The 19,231-nt window shown below is 61.3% G+C and overlaps 1 protein-coding gene across 1 annotated transcript in view; it reads left to right on the top strand.

Annotated features, from left to right (window-relative positions):
- Window positions 1-18,635, top strand: part of FAM20C (FAM20C golgi associated secretory pathway kinase) — a 36,328-nt gene extending 17,693 nt beyond the window's left edge. Inside the window, exons 4-10 of the mRNA XM_057750342.1 lie at window positions 9,722-9,814; window positions 10,205-10,320; window positions 15,559-15,739; window positions 16,290-16,399; window positions 16,558-16,639; window positions 17,249-17,308; window positions 17,794-18,635. Coding sequence (XP_057606325.1) covers window positions 9,722-9,814; window positions 10,205-10,320; window positions 15,559-15,739; window positions 16,290-16,399; window positions 16,558-16,639; window positions 17,249-17,308; window positions 17,794-18,043 — 892 coding nt within the window. The 3' untranslated portion in view covers window positions 18,044-18,635. The remainder of the gene's footprint in view (window positions 1-9,721; window positions 9,815-10,204; window positions 10,321-15,558; window positions 15,740-16,289; window positions 16,400-16,557; window positions 16,640-17,248; window positions 17,309-17,793) is intronic.
- Window positions 18,636-19,231: the final 596 nt, after the last annotated feature.

The following is a 19,231-nucleotide window of genomic DNA, read 5'->3' as shown; positions in this document are numbered from 1 at the left end:
GACGCTCTGCACCCCGCTGGCCTGGTCTCATCACCTCCACTGGTCAGCAGCACCTGGAGTCCCCTTCTTGCACTTACCTCGGGGGACGTCCCCACCTCGGCTCCGTATGCCGGGCTGCCCAGTGCCCTGCGGTTTGTCCACCACCTCAGTGGATCTTCCACTGAGCCCTGGGTGTGACCCATCAGATGTCCCCAGTAAACACAGGGCCTAGTGGACCCAGAGGAGCTTCAGGCTCCAGACTCTGGCAGTTAATGTGCGCAACCCAGCAGGGATGGTGTGCAGGGCTCGCGCAGGCTCAGAGCCGCCCCTGGTGTCTCCATGTGGCCCCTACTTGAAGGAGCAGGACCTCTGAGGCCGTTCTGGCCACTGCGGGCGGTGCAAACAGAAAACAACGTCCAGAGCTGCGGAGCCCAGATGCCCCAGGACCAGGGGGTCTCCTCAGCCAGCAGAGGCCCTGTGACGGGGGAGGCGGGTGGACGGGTGCTGTGGTTGACCTGCAAGGGTCTGAGCGTGCGGGGGGCTCTCCAGCAGCTGTGCCTGGTCTAGTCCTTGGCCCTTGGTGCATCTCCATGGTCCTCCTCATGCCACCGGGAGTGGTGAACAGACACCGCATCTCATGTGGTCGATCACCTTACAGGCTCCCAGTTGTAGGACACTTAGGTTGTCTCCAATTTCATGGGTTATTTTTATAGTCAGGAAACAGTGGACTTTATTATTTGAAAAACAAGTAACAACTCATTATAGGCTTTTGAGAGACTCTCCTGAGCTAGTCAGCATCAGGGCAGAGCTGGTAGCCCAGAGGAGGCTCAGGGCAGAGTGGCCAGGACCCCGGCTCAGCCTGCATGGCCACCCTGGGCTCCCTGCCTCAGAGCACCATCAGGAGACAGCTGTCCACCCTCGAGATCCACCATCACAGAGAGTCATTGTCTCGAGGAGACCAGAGGGCAGGAGAAGCATCTTGGGGACAGAGGGGCTCACCTGAGATGTGGGGGGGGTGTTGTCTGGGGAGCACGATACAGGGCCTTGGAGAAGGGGCTCCGGAGAAGGGGCGTCTCCCGCTCTAATCCCTGCTTTGATTCCAGGGTCCACGGCAAGCCTGCTCCCTGGGGTCCAAGCGTCCCCATGACCCCATGTGGAGGACATGGTTGCGCCCGACCAGCTGAGCTCTTAAGCCCCTGGGAAAGGCTGGTCTGGTGCTGCCCAGTCAGAGGATCCTGAGGGTCCGAGGCGGGGTACCTTGAGAACAGCACAGCAGCATCACCTCCGCGTGCCGAGGGTGCTGGCACAGGTGGGCGCGGGCGCAGGTGGGCGCGGGCGCAGGTGTGCACGGGCGCAGGTGGGCGCGGGCGCAGGTGGGCGCTGGGAGGACTCTCTTCGTTGATCCCCACTGCAGCCCTGGTGCTTGGCATCCTCACCCGTTTGGACCGTACCCAGAGGCTCACGGAGGGAACGGGCAGCCACAGAGCTGTGAGGCCAGCGTCGCGGCCAAGGGGACAGCATCCCCCCGGGGCTCTGTGGTGACTCCCTGTGGCTGGCCCAGCCGTCGCACTGGGCCGCTACTGCCCACGGGCTGGTGTGGGCAGGGCGCGGTCATCCTGGCTCCCCAAACACCCTGCTGTTTCACCATCGGCCAAAACTGCATAATTTGGGGGACCATGGGAGTTCACTGTCTTCAGCTGCTGCTGCAGCTGGAATTCCTTTGCTTGACAAAATAAAAGAAAAAGGAAATTATCCACAATTCTATAACAGTAGCAGAGAAGCTGGCAGGGAAATGGGTAAATGGTAAGAACTTAGTAGAACCTGCAGAGAGCATGGTTCTGGCCCCATGCCCCACTTCACCCCCATCAAACAGGTAGGGGCTGCGCCATCTCCCAGGCCCCCCAGCCTCCTCAGGACGCCCACCCTGGCCAACCAGGACAAATGTTTCCTTGGAAGCTTCTGGAAAAGATTATCGCCTTTGTTCAAATCAAAGCAAGCGAGTCATTTTTCCCGAAAACATCCTCCTGAACAGCAGCATGGAGAGTATCTTTCTGTCTTTCTCTCTGGTGTTAGGCTCTCGGGTGCCTGCTGGTGGGGCGCCGTCAGCGAGCTATCGTGGAAGGGGCAGAAGGTGAAGAGAAGGAAAGAAACTCTGGTCTTGGTTCCCACATGCCAGAGAAGAAACCAAGGTGGGGCGTCTCAAGAGCAGTTTGATCAGCTGGTTGTTTTTTTCACCCCAGAGGGAAATTTTGCAGACCTGAGGTCTCCTTAAAAAGCCTCGAGAATAAGCTGGAGTCGACTCTATGCTCGGGATTGAGTTTGTTTTTCCTGCTGGAGGAAAAACAACATCACAGCAGTTGTCTTGGTGCTAAATATTTAATCCACAGTTTGGTAGATTTGGAACATCTTTTTTTTTTTTACCTTGAATAAAAAGATAAGCAATAGGGGCTTAAATACAGAAAGAAGAACTGCGGGCCTGTGTCCACAGTTGCCAGGGACAGAGCATTCATTTCCACTATAATTTCATTCCTTAGTCATGTCCCCAAATTCCAGATGAGCTGGCACAACGGTATTTAAAACACGGCAGATCTTAGACTTTCAAGCCAGGCGCTAGAAAGTTCTCCATGAGGGTTTGCTATCATCAATAACTTACTGAATAACGGATAGAAGAGGGTCAGGGGAGGCTGGGTGCACGGGGACCCGGGGTGGGGGGGACCCTTGGGAGCCCCGCCATCTGTCTGTGAGCATCTCTGGGGCCAAGCAAGACCCTGCAGTGAGACGTGTGCCTTTCACGGTTCTCACGCGGCCTGGGAAGTGCTCTCTTTCTTTCTGCCTCTGTCTCGCTGGGTCTGGGATGCTGGTCCTTCTGCATGACGCACAAAAGCTGTACGTGTGGCCCCACCTCTCTCTGGGCTTCAGTTTCCCATCTGGGCTCAGGGATCTTGGGGGCCCTTAGCTCTCATGAGGACACACAAGAGCCACGTGACAGCTGTGTGTGCCCTGAGCAGTCGCACAGTTGCCCTTTTTCCGGAGTTTGACCTGACGGTTTGCTGTTCTCCCTGGCTCGCGCATCCCTGTTCGGTGGGCCTGGGCTCTCCGTGTGGGACTGCGTGGCCCTGTCCCTCTATGCCCAGGCTGGTGAGGCAGCCGGCAGCAGGGGGGACAGCGGGGCTCTGCTCCCCCGGAGGTGTCACCCCTGAGCCGTCTCACCTGCCACACTTCACAGAGGCACCAAGGGCGCACCTGCCCCATCAGCCTGGAGAGGGTGGCAGCCCGGGCCGGCCTGTGTGAGCAGACCCTCCACTGGACACCCCCAGGTGTGCAGTGGAGAGAACATGGCCCAGCCCACTGCCCGCCCCAGACCCCCCATCTCAATCCAGGGGCCCCCTGGGTTGAAGCAGGGCCTTGGACCCCGGCACTGGGCCCTGCGTCGGGACCCCTCTGTTTGTGAACTGAGACCTCTCGCTGGCTGTGTCCTTGGCTGTAGGACAGGGATGCCTCCCAGGGGTCATGAGGACCCAGGGGGTCAATGCACAGAAAGCGCTTAGCAGGGCACTCAGCTCAGAGTAACAGCCAGATAAGTGCTGGCTTTTATTCCTTCACGGATTTTGGTCATAAGCTGCCGATTTACTCTATTTTTAACCAAAGCAAAAATTTTCTGTTTTCCCACAAGGTAAAGAACACTGAGATGTTGACGGTGGCATTGGGAACAGTCGGGGGGCTGTTGGTCTATGGGAGGAGATGAGGGGTCCGACAGCTGTTAAGCGGGGTGCGGGGGTGAAGACCTGCTGTGTCTGGGACAGGCGTCCCACAGGAACTGGACACACCAGTGGGCAGTGCCTTCCCCCGGGAACCAGGACCTTTATTGGGAATGTGGGGACGACTCGTGCAGCTGAACCTCTGGGGCTGCAGCCCCCTGTCCCCTGTGAGCCTAGACACCTGACCTGGCAGCTGGCAGCTGACCTGGCGATTGGCAGCCAGTGTCTTCTGGCCTCGCTGTGCCCAGAGGTGGTTCTGATCCCGGAGGAAACAGACTTTCGGGACCCATAACTGGAGCCATGTCTGACTTCGGGGGCCCGAGAGAAAGAGCCTAGGATTGGGTCAGACACCCAGGCCCTGACCCAGGACCGGCCATTTCCAGCTGTGTGATTCTGCCAATGTCACTTCCCCTTTCCCAACCTCAGACGTCTGTATCATTAAAACAGGGACAAAGATCAGAGCCTTGAGGGGCTCCCCAAGGACGAATTGTGCAGCCCAGGGAGGGCACACGATTCGAGTTGGATTCTGCCCCCCCGGCTTCTGTGAAAACAGAGGTACCTTCTCTCAAAACATTCTGCGTCATTTCTTGAAAGTGTAATACCTTTCAGCATGACCAGATCTGGAGGAAATAGGACAGATTTCACAACCTTTCCAAGGTTGCTAAATCACTGTGTCCTTTGTGCTGCTTTGATGGTGCCAGAGATTCTATACTGGTTTCCTGTTGCTGCTATAAAAAATTACCACAGATTTAGTGGCTTAAAGCAACATAAGCTTAGTCTTTGATGGTTCTGGAAGTCTGAAAATCTAAAATGGGTCTGTGGGCTGTGGGCTTCTAGAGGCTCTGGAGAGAGTTGGCTTCCTGCCGAGGAATGCCGGCGCCTCTAGAAGCTGGAGAAGGAGACAGATTGCCTCCCAGAGCCTCTGTCTGTCCTTGTAGCCTCTTCTGCCTTCAGATCTTCCTGTGTGTCCCCCTTTTGATGACATTGGGCCCACGCAGATATTCCAGGATAATCTCCTCATCTCAAGATCTTCAGCTAAATCACATCTGCATAGTTCCTCTTGCCATTTAAGGTAGCATATTTACAGATGCTGGGGATTTAGGTCACAGATTTCCTGGGAGAGGTCCACATAGTAGTCATTCTCACTTTAGTATGAATAACCACAGTCAGGTATTGTTATGCTTCCTTCTGAGCTAAGGGAAGTCCCTCTAAAGGAAGGGGGTTGGGGTGTGGTCAGCTCTGCAGAGGAAGGAGAGGGGGACGTGCAGGAGGCCCTGAGAACTGGTCCCAAGTGGCCTCTCCCCAGGGTTTAGCGAGCCTGGGTTTGAGGGTGTCAGGGGCTGCCCCTCACTGCCTGCTTTCGGGTGGCCTTGGGGCTCCATGTGTCTGTCTGAACCGAGCCTTCCTGAGAGAGGAGGAGTGGGTCCAAACCTTCCCTGGACCCTGGGCCTTCTCACGTCCACCAGCTTCTGCCCTTCTTTCCTTTCTAACCCCAGTTGCCCTGCCATCTTTCACTTCGCCAGGCACCTAATCCGTGGTTTGCCTCAGCTGCTGTCTGACGTCTTCATTTTCCTGCCTTGCAGGCCCGAGGCCGGGGTGCCCGACTGACCTCCAAGGCAGTGGAGGGGGCCTCCAGGTGCCAGCTGCTCCCTGTGTGGGGGCAGTGGGCCCCAGGAGGCTCCTCCCGTCCCTGGTCCCTTGGGGGTCTGGGTATCTCCCATGGGAGGGGCTGCCGCTGGCCCTGCTCCCTGTCAGTCAGCGGGGGAGGGCCGTGACTCCTGGGCTCCAGGTGCGGTGCAGGAAATGCTGGTTCCTGGCCCCCAGGCTCCCCACCCCTCGTCAGGGCGCGCTCTGGGTGCTCAGCCAACCCCACAGGGTCCGGTAGCATCTCCTTTCCACATCTACACTCCCCCTCCCAGGAAGAAGCCCGGGGCGGGCGGCACCCCACGCCTGCCCTCCCACACCTGGTCACACCTTCCGCCAGGACACCCAGAGGAAGAAGAGGCTGCCAGGCAACCCAGTTCAGCCAAGTCCAGTCTCCTGCCTGGGGCTTCGGGTTCAGTACTTTTCCAAAGTACCTGCTGTTCCCCGGTGCAGCCCAGGACGTGGCAGGAATGTGGCTGCCCCCCTCCCTGTGAAGGGGAGTGTGGTCCACTGCCTCCTCGCTCAGTGCAAGGAAAGAAATCCCAGTCTCCCCAGTGGGACTGGTGCCCCTGGCCCCAGCATCCCACAGGTGCCGCCAGGTTGTCCCTTGCTAAGCAGCCAGGCCCTGAGATGCGCCAGCCTCCATCCCACAGCAGATGCACAGAGCTCCGAGGCTCCCTGCGTTCTCCTCCCAGGCGTGGACTGGCTGGTGAGGACATCCGCCAGGAGGCAGGCAGAGCTGGCTTCCTGTGAGTGGCCCAGGGACGGAGGGCATCGGAAAACCCCGAGGCGGCAGATGGAAAGGAACCAGGAACTGTTCTAGAACCTGGTCACAGAGCCTCCAGGACGTGGCTGGGCTTTTCCCAGAGCAGCAGGGCTCAGAGCCACCTGCACGTCGGGTGTGTGACCTGCTCAGACGGGTGGGCCAGGGTGAGGGAGAGGGAACAAAGGCCAGAGCCCCGATGATGGTGGTGGTGATGGTGGTGGTGATGGTGGTGGTGGCCCAGCTGAGAGAGGGGAGGGAGGAAGGTGCAGTGGGAGGGCAGGCAGAGCCCTGTTGGGCCAGCGGAGCCATGAGGCAAGTGGAGAGACAGAGCCCGGGAGACCGCAGGCAGAGAAGGATGTGGGTCCCACCTTCCACCCAGTGAGGATAGACAGGCAGAGCCAGTCAGAGGGAGCAGAGAGCCCTCAGAGAGGCCGTCCTCTAGATCTGCACCATCCAGGACAGTAGCCACCAGCCTCATGTGCCTGTTTATGTGTAACTTAATTAAAATAAAATGTGAATGTTGGGTCTTGCACCCAGCAGCTGGGTGTGCCCGTGAGGTGTGTAGAGCGCGTCCATCCCTGCGGAAAGTCCTGCTGGGCCACGCTGAGCTGGGGAGGGGAGTGCAGGCCACTCGCAGGCCATGCTGAGAAGCAGGGTCAGTGGCCCGGAGTCCCTGGGTGGGGCGAGGACGGCTGGTCCCCTGACAGCCCAGGAGGGAGCGGCGCTGCCAGCCCTGGGCGTGGCCCCGGGGCCTCCGAGGGCCCACAGCGCCTTAGGTTTTTCTCGGGTTCTGTGAAAGGCTCTGCCCCAGGGGCTGGCGGTGAGTCCTGATGTATCTTCCAACGAAAATAATTCTCAGTTCCACAGCCGGTCCGTGTGGGGTGGGGTTTGCCGACGTATGCGGTTGGGCAACGCTGCCTCGTGGGAGGGCCGTCTGAGGTCGGCACATTCAAGGCTCACAGAAGTTCTGCAGACAAGAAATCTTGCCTAAATCTGCACCACCCCCTTTCCAGTTAAAACGTTAAAATGCGTAGAAGCAGCCTGGTGTGGACAGTGCTTGGCTCAGCCAGGGAGTCTCAGCTGAGTCAACAACCACTTTCAGTATCAAGTACCCGGTCCTCCAGCCGTGGCAGACTCAGGGCCGTGGGCAGCTTCCAGTGAGGGAGGCTCACATGTTTAATTAGACCCACAGTGTTTTTTTAAAAAGGAGAATTACTTGCCAGCACTTAGAAGTCAGGAGATTCCGCCAGGAAGCCTGGACGTGGTTTCCTTGGCGTCTCAGAAGCCCTGGTCAGCATGGCCTTCCCCTCTGCCGGGTGCCCAGTAGCCCCAGCCCTTTGCGCCAGCCCCCTGCAGGGTCTGGGACTGGGAAACACACGCCAGCCACCTCCAGCTCCTCCAGGTGACTGGGTGGCCTGCGCCTCGGTCACCAGCAGCCGTCCGCGGGGTATCCCTGCGTGGCTCACAAAGGGACCAGTGCAAGGTCAGGGTTGTCCCCAGCCGGACTCCTGACCAGGCGAGAGTTACACCAGCGGGAATTGTGAACGACAGTCTGTTCCCAGGGTCAGAAACTGGTTCCTGGAAAGGCTGATTCAGGTGACATTTGGGGAGGCACAGGGGAGGGGCGTGTTACGTCAGGAGTTCTGGGAGGACCGGGAGCTAGGAACCCACCCGTGGACGTGCAGCCCGCTGGCCTGAGGCCTGGGTCTGGTCCTGCTGGCGTGGTCTCGGGTTTCTGAGGGCGGCTCTCCAGTACTCAGCACTCAGTACCTGTGCGTGTGCATTTAGCAATGACATCGGCGGGCAGTAGGGTCCGGATGCTGGGGGGAGGGGGGCTTTGGTTGACTGGAGCTGCATCCTGGAGAGTGAGGACTCAGGCAGGGAAGCCAGGCTGGAGAGAGTTACCTGGGGAAATGTGGTGCGTCTCCTGTCGCCGGTACACTCAAGCCCAGACCCGACAGCCTCTGCCTTGAGTGGGAGGTGTGGGCCGGATCATGTGGGCCCTGATTCTCGCCCAATGTTACCCATCTCGGGGAAGGTCACCAGCGTTTGGTAAATTCTTCTCAGGTTGAGGGTTGAGTTTCCTCCCTGAGCACGGCCAGGCGGTGCCTCCTGGGGAAAGTGTCCCCAGCGGTGGAGGCCGGGCACTGACCGGACCTGGATCTTATGCAGGGAGCATGTCTGCTCCCACACGACTTTGGACCGTGGGCAAACGTCCCACAGTCTGAGGTCAGACACTGGCCGTCACCGTGTTTGCCTCCAGGTGCCTGCTAAGCACTGCTGTTCGCAGGGTGACATCCACCAAGGCTTGTGAAGGAGCTGAGTGCGGGGGGTGGAGGGGGGAGGACTTGCAGCGAGAGCTCAGCGGGCAGTTCTCACAGGTGCGGAGCGTGGTACTGTGCTTCAAGCCCCGTGGGCAAGGCTGCAGGCCTTGTCAGAGCCTTCACGGTGCTCACGTGTGCACCAGTAGGACTGTTACCCAGACTCCAGACTCCTTCAAGGACTCTTTTGTGCTGGGAACCTGCGGGCCTGGTGGGGCGGGACACACGTTTGGAAACGCCAACCGAGCCGTGGGAGATGCGGAGGGAAGGCTGTCCCAGGAAGACGGAGGCTCAGGAGACAGTGTGGTGATCTCGACTCTGCTCAGGGAAATGAGAAGACGCAGCTCAGGGGCGGCGGCCAGACGTGGGTCTTAAACGCCAGGGTGCCCTGGGGACACAGAAAACGGTCACCTCGTGGACTTCAGAACCAGGTCCCACAGGCTTCACCCACCTCCCGCACACCCCCAGGGGGCCCTCTGTCCAGGCAGCGGCCGGGCAGCTGAGAGCAGGTCCCGGTCAATTTGCACAACCTGACCTGGGCCCCAGCGCACACCTGGGGATGCCGCTCACTCGGGGCGGGGCCTCTGCTGCCTGCACACCCTCGCTGGCAGCCTCTCCCGCGAGTCTGTGTTTGGTGGCCTGGATGTGGGGCAGGGGCGCTGGGCATCACGTAGGAACCGGCCCCTGTGGGGGAAGCCTGATGGGCAGCGTCTGCCGACTTCTGCGGTGTGGACACTTCCAGGCCTCAGGCTCCCAGCACGAGGTCCCAGAGGTGGGCTGGGAACAGGGGGCCCCGGCACGGGTTTCCACCTGCAGACGAGAGGAGTTGCCTCAGCTCAGGAGACAGTAGACAGAGTGAAGTAGCCGGGACACCGTGAGATCTAAGTGGTTATTACTTCTTAAATGCAGCGTACTTAACTGTACGTTTATATAAGTTAATGTCTGGGGGATTTTGTTTGTTTGTTTTTGTTGTTTTTCTTTCGGCCGTGCCACACAGCTTGTGGGATCTTACTTCCCTGACCAGGGATCGAACCTCCACCCGCAGCGGTGAAAGCTCGGAGTCCTAACCACTGGACCACCAGGGAAGTCCCTATATAATTAATTTTTAACGATGACTGTGTTTAACGACTCATTCCCAGAATCCTTGGGAATTTGACAGTCAGCACCCCGGAGCTGGTGAGAGCCACACGGCCCCTTCCACTGGGAGGATTTCTCTGCGGTAAACTCCTTCTGTTTTGTCCCGTTTTCTCCAGGCAGACGAGGGAGCAGGAGACACCCCCTGACTTCTTCTATTTCTCCGACTATGAGAGGCACAACGCGGAGATCGCTGCCTTCCACCTGGACAGGTGAGCCCTCCCGCCGGCGCTCTCGTGCCATTGTCACCCCAGAGACGTGCCCTGCTGCGTGCCCAGCCGACAGGAGATGCTCCGGTGACCCGGGGTAGAGAGCCAGCCATCAGGAATAGAGGAGAGAAAAGAGGAGACTCCCAGGGCATCAGCCCACTGGCGAGACCACAGAACTGGGCCCCTTCCCTCCGTGGTCACCTGTCTCAGGGCAGCTCTGCCAGCAGAACTCGAGTGCCTTTTGGCCTCGCAGGGCCCGTTGCTGCTGGGGAGGAGGGCGGGCGGCCGACACGAGGGGTCCGGACCTGACGGGGGAGAGCCAGGCGTCCTTTCAGCTCTGGCGGGAGCGGCCAGAGGCCCGAGGTGACCATTCCTTTCCCTGTCCATCCGCAGGATCCTGGACTTCCGCCGGGTCCCGCCCGTGGCCGGCAGGCTGGTCAACATGACCAAGGAGATCCGGGACGTCACGCGGGACAAGAAGCTGTGGAGAACCTTCTTCATCTCCCCAGGTACCCTCGTTCCCCGGGTGATCTGCCCCCGCACCATGTGTGGCACTGGCTTTGGCTGCTGTGTTCACGTCGCCGTGCGCCACACACCCGGAGTCTAAAAGCTGCCAGGATGGTCTTGGTCGTTCCTGACTCCGTCCCCTGGGCTGGCATAGATGTTGTTTCTACCAAAGGCAAAAGGAAACTCCCAGCCTCTTGGGAATTCTTCTCCGGGTGGCTTCCATTCTTTGGACTCCCCCAGATTTGAACACACCCTAGCAAGACCCTCACGTGGTGGCAGGGGCCATGCTGCCTCCCCTTCCTCCAGTAAGCACCGGACGGGGCGCGGTGACGTCCCCCAGTCCCCCGGAGGGTTGGCCCTGGCCCCCCCGACTCGGGCGCCCTGCACCCTCCCCGTACCACAAGGTGCTGATGTTTGTGCAAACCTTCAGGACTTCATACCACACAGCCAAGGGCACACAGAAAGGTGAGCCATCCTCTGCGGAGTGACCTGCCCTGGCTTGTTGCAGATCTGGCGCCTGGGGCCCCACGACCCGCCCATTCCTTTCCTGAGCGCTTCCTGTGAGCCAGGCCCTGCCCTGAGCTGCTCCAGGCGCCCCCCACGCTCTAGACTTGAGCAGTGGGGAACTCCTCCTGCGTCCTGGGACTCTTGTCACTTATATTTTATCTTGGAGCACTTTGAGTTGTCCCAGGGATGCCGTCAAAGTGGAGTGACCCAGCTGGGCCACCGAGACCCCACAGAGCGTGGACCTTGCCCCCCCCACCCCCGCAGGAGCGCCTCAGCCACACCCGGCACCCACCCCGGTGAGTTCGTGCAGACAAAACCCACACGCGGCCCTGGCTTGGCTGTGTCTGCAGATCTGCTGGTGACGAGAGGGCCAGCCTAGAAGCTCCTTCCTCGTGGATCGATGTTCAGCTGACGTCCTCAGCACGCTTCTCAGCCGCGTTCATACGCTCTGCAGGGCCCGGGCCCACGCGCCCGTAATCTCATTAAGCTCCACCTGTGTCGTCCAAGCTCCCCGAGAGCCTCCTCCGTGTCCCCCTCTCAGAGCCACAAGGAGAGGAAAGCAGGACAGAAACCACCCCCCACACACACCCTGAGGCAGGAGGGTTTCCAGTCCCTTCTGCGGCAGTACCTCGCCCACGTGACCGGAAACCAGCAGGCCGCGTGAGAGCCTGTGCGTTGGGAGGGGTCTCTGAGGGCTTCCCGGCCACCTTGCCTCTGCCTGAGCCGTGTGGACAGGTGAGCCAGGCCTGCCCCGGCCCAGGTGGGAAGGTTCAGGGGCCGCAGCCACAGGGGCAGGAGCCCCAGCCCCGCCGAGCACCCCCGTGGCCCTCCTCACTCAGCCCCTGGGGTGGCCCGTCTTTTCCACATCCCCATTTTGAAACGGTCTCATTGATGTTTGGAGTCTGAACTGTCCCCACGGTCGAGATGGCGACCGTGTCCGTCCCTGCGTCCCCCAGACGGCCTGTGGCTCGCCTTACGTCTGTAGGTTGGGTTGCTTCTGCCAGTTTTGTGCCAGTGGAGGGTGGGCGGCGTCGGGCTGCGCTTCGTCTTCCAGCGACTCTGAGAGTCACCCGCACTGTTGCCTGTCCCCGCATTTTCCCTTTCGTGTCCAAACTCGGCCGACGGTTGATGGGTTGTTGGGCCCTGAGCAGAAGGGATGAGGTACCGTGCCACGAGGAAGGGGAGGCCGTGACGTTTGAAATCTCAGGTGAGGGCCGTACATCAGGGAGTCTCTGTGCTGGGTTCGCTTCCTCTGGGGCAGAGGGACCTCCTAGTGGATGCCCGCGCCGCGCTCTCCTGGGGAAGGGCCGCCTTCGCCTGGGCTCTGATGTCCTGCGGACATTTGTAAATGAGTGCGGGCTCCTTTCGACAGCAGAGTCAGCCGTGGTCTGAGCAGATGCGCTGGGACGCCGGGCGTCCCGCCCCGTCCTCTGCTCCGCCCGCATCGGGACCGTCCGTCCCCCTCCCCACGTGCACGGCCTGATGCCAGCGTAGGTTTGGCGGCCGACACCCTGCCTCACCCTCAGCGGAGCCGTCTCTCTGACTGCGGTCGGCCCCCGGCTCCGGCTGCTCTCCGCGGCGCTGAGGGTTTCTCCAGCATCCGCTTGCGGTCCGAGGCCCCCGCCTGGGTCGCGCTCCTGAAGCCTCTCCTCCGTGCGGCGGGGCTGCGGGCTCAGCTGCACCTGCTGCTCCTGACACCCAGCCTCTCTGCCCAGACTGTTTCTGTTCCCACCGCCCCTGCTCTGCCAGCTTTCTTCCTGAAAGCCTTGGGGAACGTCTGGCTTTCTCTTGCGCAGCAGGACACCAGGAGCAGCTTTGATCTCGCTTTAGGGCGTGAAATCTGCTCGGGTGTGTTTGGACCGTGTGTGCTGTGCTTGCTCTTCTGCACCCATCGGAGGCCAGAAGCTCCGTAGATGCTGTGCCCTGCTGGAGACCAATACACCCCCACTCCCTGCCGCCTCCAGGGGTCTGAGTGGAGGGCGGGGAGCCCAAGGGGGTGAGAGGTGGAGGTGGCTGGCCTGCCGCTGGGCCCGGGGCAGCAGTGAGCGGCCGGAGGGGAAGGGCAACGTTGGACTGTGGGGCTGCGCGGAGACGAGCAGCCGGAGCCCACACCTTCTGCGAAACACGTCTCTGGTGCTTTTCCTGCACATTTCTGTGGACGTGTCTCGTATCCCAAGATGAGCCTGTGCTCTCCTGTGCAGATGTGTGGGCTCCTACAGGGGCCCCGTGTGAACCCCCCTCCCAGCCACGCAGCCCCACTTATAAATCGGCTCTTTTCCGGCCACGTCGGCCAGGGTCTAGCTGGGTGGTCACTGGGCCTCTGTCCACACACTGTGGTCAGTGTCCAGTCAGAGTCCCACTGAGGGCCAGAGGGGTTCCCAGAGCTGCACCCCGGCGTCCTCAGGCCCTCCGCAGGAGCCCCACCCCATGTGACATCCCCCGCCCCCGCACTTGGCAGCATCCAGGTTGGGCAAGGACTCACTCCTCCAGCCAGCAAACCCCCGAAACATTCAGGGAAGGGCCTGCCTGGACCCCCCGGGACCCCCAGGCTGGCAGGTGTTGGGACCTCCTGACCCTCACAGAGACGAGGCTCCCTCCCCGGGCCTCCCGTCTTATCCAAGTCCCCAGGGCGTTAGAGCAGGCAGGTCCTCCTGGTCATCTGGCCTCGGCCGCCCCGAGCTGTCTGTCTTGAGTGTCACTGTCGAGATGAAGGAGGACCACCTCCCTGAGTCGCCTGCTCTCCACGCGCAGGGCCCTCACCATGACCGGCCCCTCCCTCCTGCCCCCTCCTTCGGGTCTCGAGTTGAACGCTCAGCCCCCCGTTCAGAGGAGACCTAGGCGCAGAGAGGTGAAGGGCCTCCCCCAGGCTGCACAGTGAGAGGCGAGAGGCCGCGGGCTGTCGGAGCCCCACCCTGGACGCCCCGTTAGAGGCCGGATTTGGGTCTCTGATGGGCAGAGGGCTGTGGGCCCAGGAACGCCTCTCTTTTCACGTGGATCCACCTGGCGCATAGGCCGTTAGAGGCACAAACCCCGGGGCTCAGCACGGGCTCTTCTCCTGAAAGCGGGGCTGAGGTTGAACTGTGTCGGTGCGACAGGCTCTCAGGCTGATCTTTCTTTGCTGGCCTGATGGTCGTGACCTAGCTGCGGCCCTGGGACCCTGAGGAGGGGGAGGGGAGGGCCTGCTGTTGCTGGGGGTGTGGTGGCAGCGGGCTCCCACCCCCGTGTCCTGACCTGGCTGGGACTGCACGTGCCAGGGGCCACCGCGCCAGGGGCCGTGGCTGCTGCCTGTGGCCAGAGAAGGTCACACGTGTAACTCGGGCAGGATGTGCGGCAGGTGGGGGACCCCTGGCCTGGAAACTGGCCGTCTGCCAGGGGAGGGGACTGCAGTGGTGCCGGGCCTCTGGCCCCATATTCCTGCGTACCCCAGGCTTGGGGTTTGTTTCCCCAGCGAACGAAGGGAGTGACTGACCCTGAGCGCACGGGTCCACTGGGGAACGCACGCGCAGACCGCCTGCTGCCCCGCACTGAGGCCGTGGCCACAGCCTGCCCCGTGCCCGGTGCCTCTCGGCTCACCCCGCTTTGTGGGGATATGATCCACACATCGTAAACCCAACATCCGAAGTGTGCAGCTCAGTTGGGTTTTAGTACATTCTCAGTGTTGCGCAACTGTCCTCACTAGCTGACTCCAGTTTGCTCACCCAAAAAGAAACCCCGTCCCTGTTTAAAGCCACCCCCACTCTCCCTTCCCCACTGCCCTGGCAGCCTCCAGTCTTTCCATGTGGATTTGCCTGTTCCCGTGTTTCATGTAAACGGTGTCTGGCTTCCTCCACGGGGCACAGTGTCATGGTTCGTCCATGTGGTAGCAGGTGTCACACTTCATTCCTTGGGGTTGAATATCGTTCCACTTTCTGGGTGGACCACGCTGTGTTTATGAGCCATCCCTGACGGGCACGCGAGTTGGTTCCACTCTGACTGCCAGGAATGGTCTGCTGTGAGCATCTGTGATGAGTGTCTGTGTGTGCCAGGGGGTGGGATGGCCGGGTCCCGTGCTAGTTCTGTGTCCACCTTTCTGGCTGTTGTTCACAGCAGCTGCACCATTTGACATTCCCACCAGCACTGTGTTAGGGATCCAGTTTCTCCACACCTTCAGCAGCGCTAGCTATTATCTATTCTGTTGATCAAAACTATCTTGGTAGGTGAGAAATTGTGGATTTGATTTGCATTTTCCTGACAACTAAAGGTGTCAAGGATCTTTTTGTGTCCTTGTTTGGCCATTTCTATATTTTCTTTGGAGAAATGTCCTTTGAACTACTCTGCCCATTTATTGATTGGGTTATTTATCTTTTTATTACTGAGACATAAGAGTTCTTCTGTGTGCAAATACTGGATGCTTGTTAGGTGACGATTTGCAAGCATCTCCCCCATGCCGAGTCTCACTTCTTCTTGGTACGAGGGCCTTTTTCAAGTCCCTGGATGGAATCCCCAGACTCCAGACTTAGTTTTGATGGTGACGAGAAGAAGCTCGGGTTCAGATGAGCTGAGTCCCGAGCGGTCTGTGATGCCGGGGTGGAGCGGGCGGCTGAGATCAAGCGTGAGAGTGTGGGTGGCCCTGCCCAGGGCAGGAACGCGTCGGACGTGGTGCAGACACGCTGGCCCAGGACAGATGTCCAGGAGGGGCCGGCCCAGGGACGCTGCCCAAGTGGCCCCACTGACCGAGTGTCCTCTGCCGGCAGCCAACAACATCTGCTTCTATGGGGAATGTTCCTACTACTGCTCCACGGAGCACGCCCTGTGCGGGAAGCCGGACCAGATCGAGGGCTCCCTGGCTGCCTTCCTGCCGGACCTGTCCCTGGCCAAGAGGAAGACCTGGCGGAACCCCTGGCGACGCTCGTACCACAAGCGCAAGAAGGCGGAGTGAGTCGGGGGTGTCGGGCAGGGGCCTCCGGGGTCTCGACTCCCCCCGGGTCTCCAGAGGGCTGGCTTGTCCCCGACCTGCAGCAGGGGACACGCGCGGGGGCCTTGTCAGTGCCACGTGGTGTGAGGAGCGGCAGGGCCGCTGATGACCAGAAAGGGCCCTTCACTCAGGAGCTGGGTGCTGACTGGCCGCTGGGGTCTCTCCGTGTGTGGACACGGCTTCTGATCCCTGCTCTTCTTGCAAGAGAGACACGGTCCCTCCAGCCACAGAGATGTCCTTGCAAGTGTGCTGCCCGGGCCCCCTCCAAACACATGGCCTCCGGCTGCTGTGGCTCAATCACCTCCCAGCCCCGTGCTCCTGTTAATGCAGCCTCAGCCCACAGCTGGGGGGTATCATCTGCAAACACTTTGTTCTGCGGTGACAACGTCTCTCACCTGTTTCCTCTTGCCGCCCCGTGAATCCACCGTACTGAGCCGGAAGCCCCAGAGGTTGGTTGGGCCTCCTTGTCGTACAGAGGAGCCTGCCCTTCTTACGCTGGCTGCCCTGCAGGTGGGAAGTGGACCCTGACTACTGCGAGGAGGTGAAGCAGACGCCGCCCTACGACAGCAGCCACCGCATCCTGGACGTCATGGACATGAGCATCTTCGACTTCCTCATGGGTAGGTGTGGGGCCACAGGCCCGCCCTGGGAAGGCCCGACACAGATCCAGCCACCGTGGTCCTGCTCAGTTCTCCCGGCTTGGAGGCCAGATGGGGGGCGGGGGGGGGGGGGATGCCTCTGAGCCGCACGCAGGCTTCCAGCAGGCTCGTCCCCACAGGAAACATGGACCGCCATCACTACGAGACCTTCGAGAAGTTCGGGAACGAGACGTTTATCATCCACTTGGACAACGGGAGAGGGTGAGTCCTTCCAGACGCAGCGAAGGCCGGCTCTGTCCCCGCCCAGACTTAAGGGAACGGGCGCTGCGTGGGGAGGGACGCGCAGGCCCCAGAGGCCCCGCTGTGCGACGCAGGGCTCTGGCCAGGACTCCTGTGAGCCTGTGAGCTGGGGAGACTGGGGCCTGGAGTGGGTGTGTGTGCAGGGGACAGGCGGCTCCCGTGGTCAGAGCTGCACGTGCTCGGACGCTTCGGGGGAATCAGCTCTGGGGGGCAGTTACGTGTGTGGGTCACTCGTTACTGGATGTAAAAGGCGCCCTGCAGCTAGACGCTAGGCTGACCCGCCCTCGCGCCTTCTCTACTCAGCCTGCCCAGAACCTTGACTTTTGACCTTCTGTTCCGTCCAGTGGCCAGAAGGTCAGGCTGTTTTCAGGCGCCTCCCTTATCCCAGGCCCTGCATCTGGGGCTGGACAGCAGGAGCCAGGCCACACGGCCCAGCCTGCATGGTCCTCACAGCCTGGCAGGGCGCACAAGGGTACCACCTGCTCTGGTGCTCCTGTCCCTGTGCTTGGCCTCTGCATGCAGTGTCCCTCCGCAGGTGGCCTCTCCACAGCTCTGCGCTTCTTCCCGCAGGTTTGGAAAATACTCCCATGATGAGCTTTCTATCCTGGTGCCTTTACAGCAGTGCTGCAGGTACGGCTCTGCCCCTCCCCGAGGGCCCCGCCCTGGCCTGGCCCGGCCCCGTCGCTGCTCGGTGGCCAGAGCTGCTGCAGCCACGGATCAGGCCACGCCTTCCCACCCCACCCCCACCCCCCCGGCAGCACCCAGCGCCCCTCCCAGGACCCAGCTGCTTGTCACCGTAACAGCCCACCAGGCCCCGGGTCCCCTCTGCGGGGCTCCCACGCCAGCCCCTGCTCTAACAGCTGGGGAAACAGGCTGTGGGGCTACACCACCTGCTTGGCTCTGGGGCAGCTCCACGGCTGCCCATCCCAGACCACGAGCGAGCCGAGCTGGGGCTGCCTCCCTCCCCACTACCGTCCGCCGGGAATAATCACGGTGTCCCTCTGAGAGGTTGGGGCCTGAGCGGGCCGGGGGCCAAGCCGGGCCCCCCGCCCGGGGCGGATGCAGCTGACGGCCGGGCTCCTCCCGGTGCCAGCCCGACGTTGCTTTCCCTGCAGGATCAGGAGGTCCACGTACCTGCGGCTGCAGCTCCTGGCCCAGGAGGAGTACAAGCTGAGTCTGCTGATGGCCGAGTCCCTGCGCGGGGACCGCGTGGCCCCCGTCCTGCACCAGCCGCACCTGGACGCGCTGGACCGGCGGCTGCGCGTCGTGCTGCAGGTGGTCAGGGACTGCGTGGAGAAGGACGGGCTGCACGGCGTCGTGGCGGACGACCTGGGCCCTGAGCGCAGAGCTGCTGCCGGGAGGTAGTGACTGCGAGCTGCGGCCAGGCCGGCCGCCGAGGGCCACAGGCCACGGGCCACGTGGGAGCAGACGGGCCGCCCGGGGACGCCTGTTCCTTGCTTTCCAGACCAGGACAGCCCGGGGGACGCACTCTGCACCCACGGACAGAGGCGGCCTTACGGCGGGCCACCACCCTTTTGTACGGAAAGGAAGCGTTTATTTACTATTTTGTATTTATACCTGGTGTAAATGTACATAAATAGAGACGTCTATACAGACCCCGACCGCCCAGCAAATCACGGCAGGGCCAGGTGCTCCTGTGAAGGGCTCCCACTCTGGACCCAACTTACAGTAAAAACTCTCCTCCCTTCCGGTGGCTAGGGCTGCCGGAGGCTCCCGAGGTCATCACGGACTCGCGTGGACAGGTGAACAGCACGTAGGCTTTGGGCGACGAGACGGAGCAGTCACCTCCTGGCCGCCTGGGCTGTCTTCACGGCAGCTTGTGACCTGCCTCAGAAGCCTGCGCGCGTGTGTGACACAAGGCCGGGCAGCTGGTTACTTCCGCGGCATTTTCGTGGAATAGTTTGCAATGTGGTGAAAGTGCAATAAAGATTCAGCAAGTGTGCTGGGGCCTCGCTGGCTTCTGGGTCCCGCAGCCGCCTGCCCACCCGCCCCCCGAAAAAGCCAGTCCTAGAACCAGGTGGGGCCCCTTGTCCAGGGTGGAAGGAGGGGCTTGACCCCAGACCTGAGGGGGGCCTGGAGGCGGGGCGGCCTGTCCCGCTTCTGGTGTGGCTGCTCCCAGGGAGCTGAGCGGAGATCCCTGAGGTCACGGGCAGGCTGCAGAGTCTCTACAGGCCTGGCATCACGTGGGCACTGTGTTTACCCAGCAGGAGCCAGGACAGCGGTGGCTGGACGGGCTCCAGGGATGGAGAGGGCGGGACTGAGCCAGTGCTGGCCTGAGCGACCCAGCTCCGCAGCACCCTGCTCGAGGGCAGGGTGCACTGGCCTCCGCCCAGCTCCAAGCGTCTCCTACACGCGGGCCGGGCCGTTCCTGGAGGGAGCCTACTGGCTGAGGGCTCCCCAGAACCTCGGTTTTGAAGCAGAGAAATCACAGCCCCTGTGCCTTTTACTAGAGGTTCCCTCGCCCGTCTCCCCACAGATGTCCCCATGCACACAGAAGGGGAGGCCACGTAGGGATGCGGGGAGGACATGGCC

This window comes from Hippopotamus amphibius, chromosome 9, assembly GCF_030028045.1.
Source record: "Hippopotamus amphibius kiboko isolate mHipAmp2 chromosome 9, mHipAmp2.hap2, whole genome shotgun sequence".
Taxonomy (NCBI): Eukaryota; Metazoa; Chordata; class Mammalia; order Artiodactyla; family Hippopotamidae; genus Hippopotamus; species Hippopotamus amphibius.
Note: the sequence above shows the minus strand (reverse complement) of the source record. Positions and strands in the feature narration are given on the sequence as shown.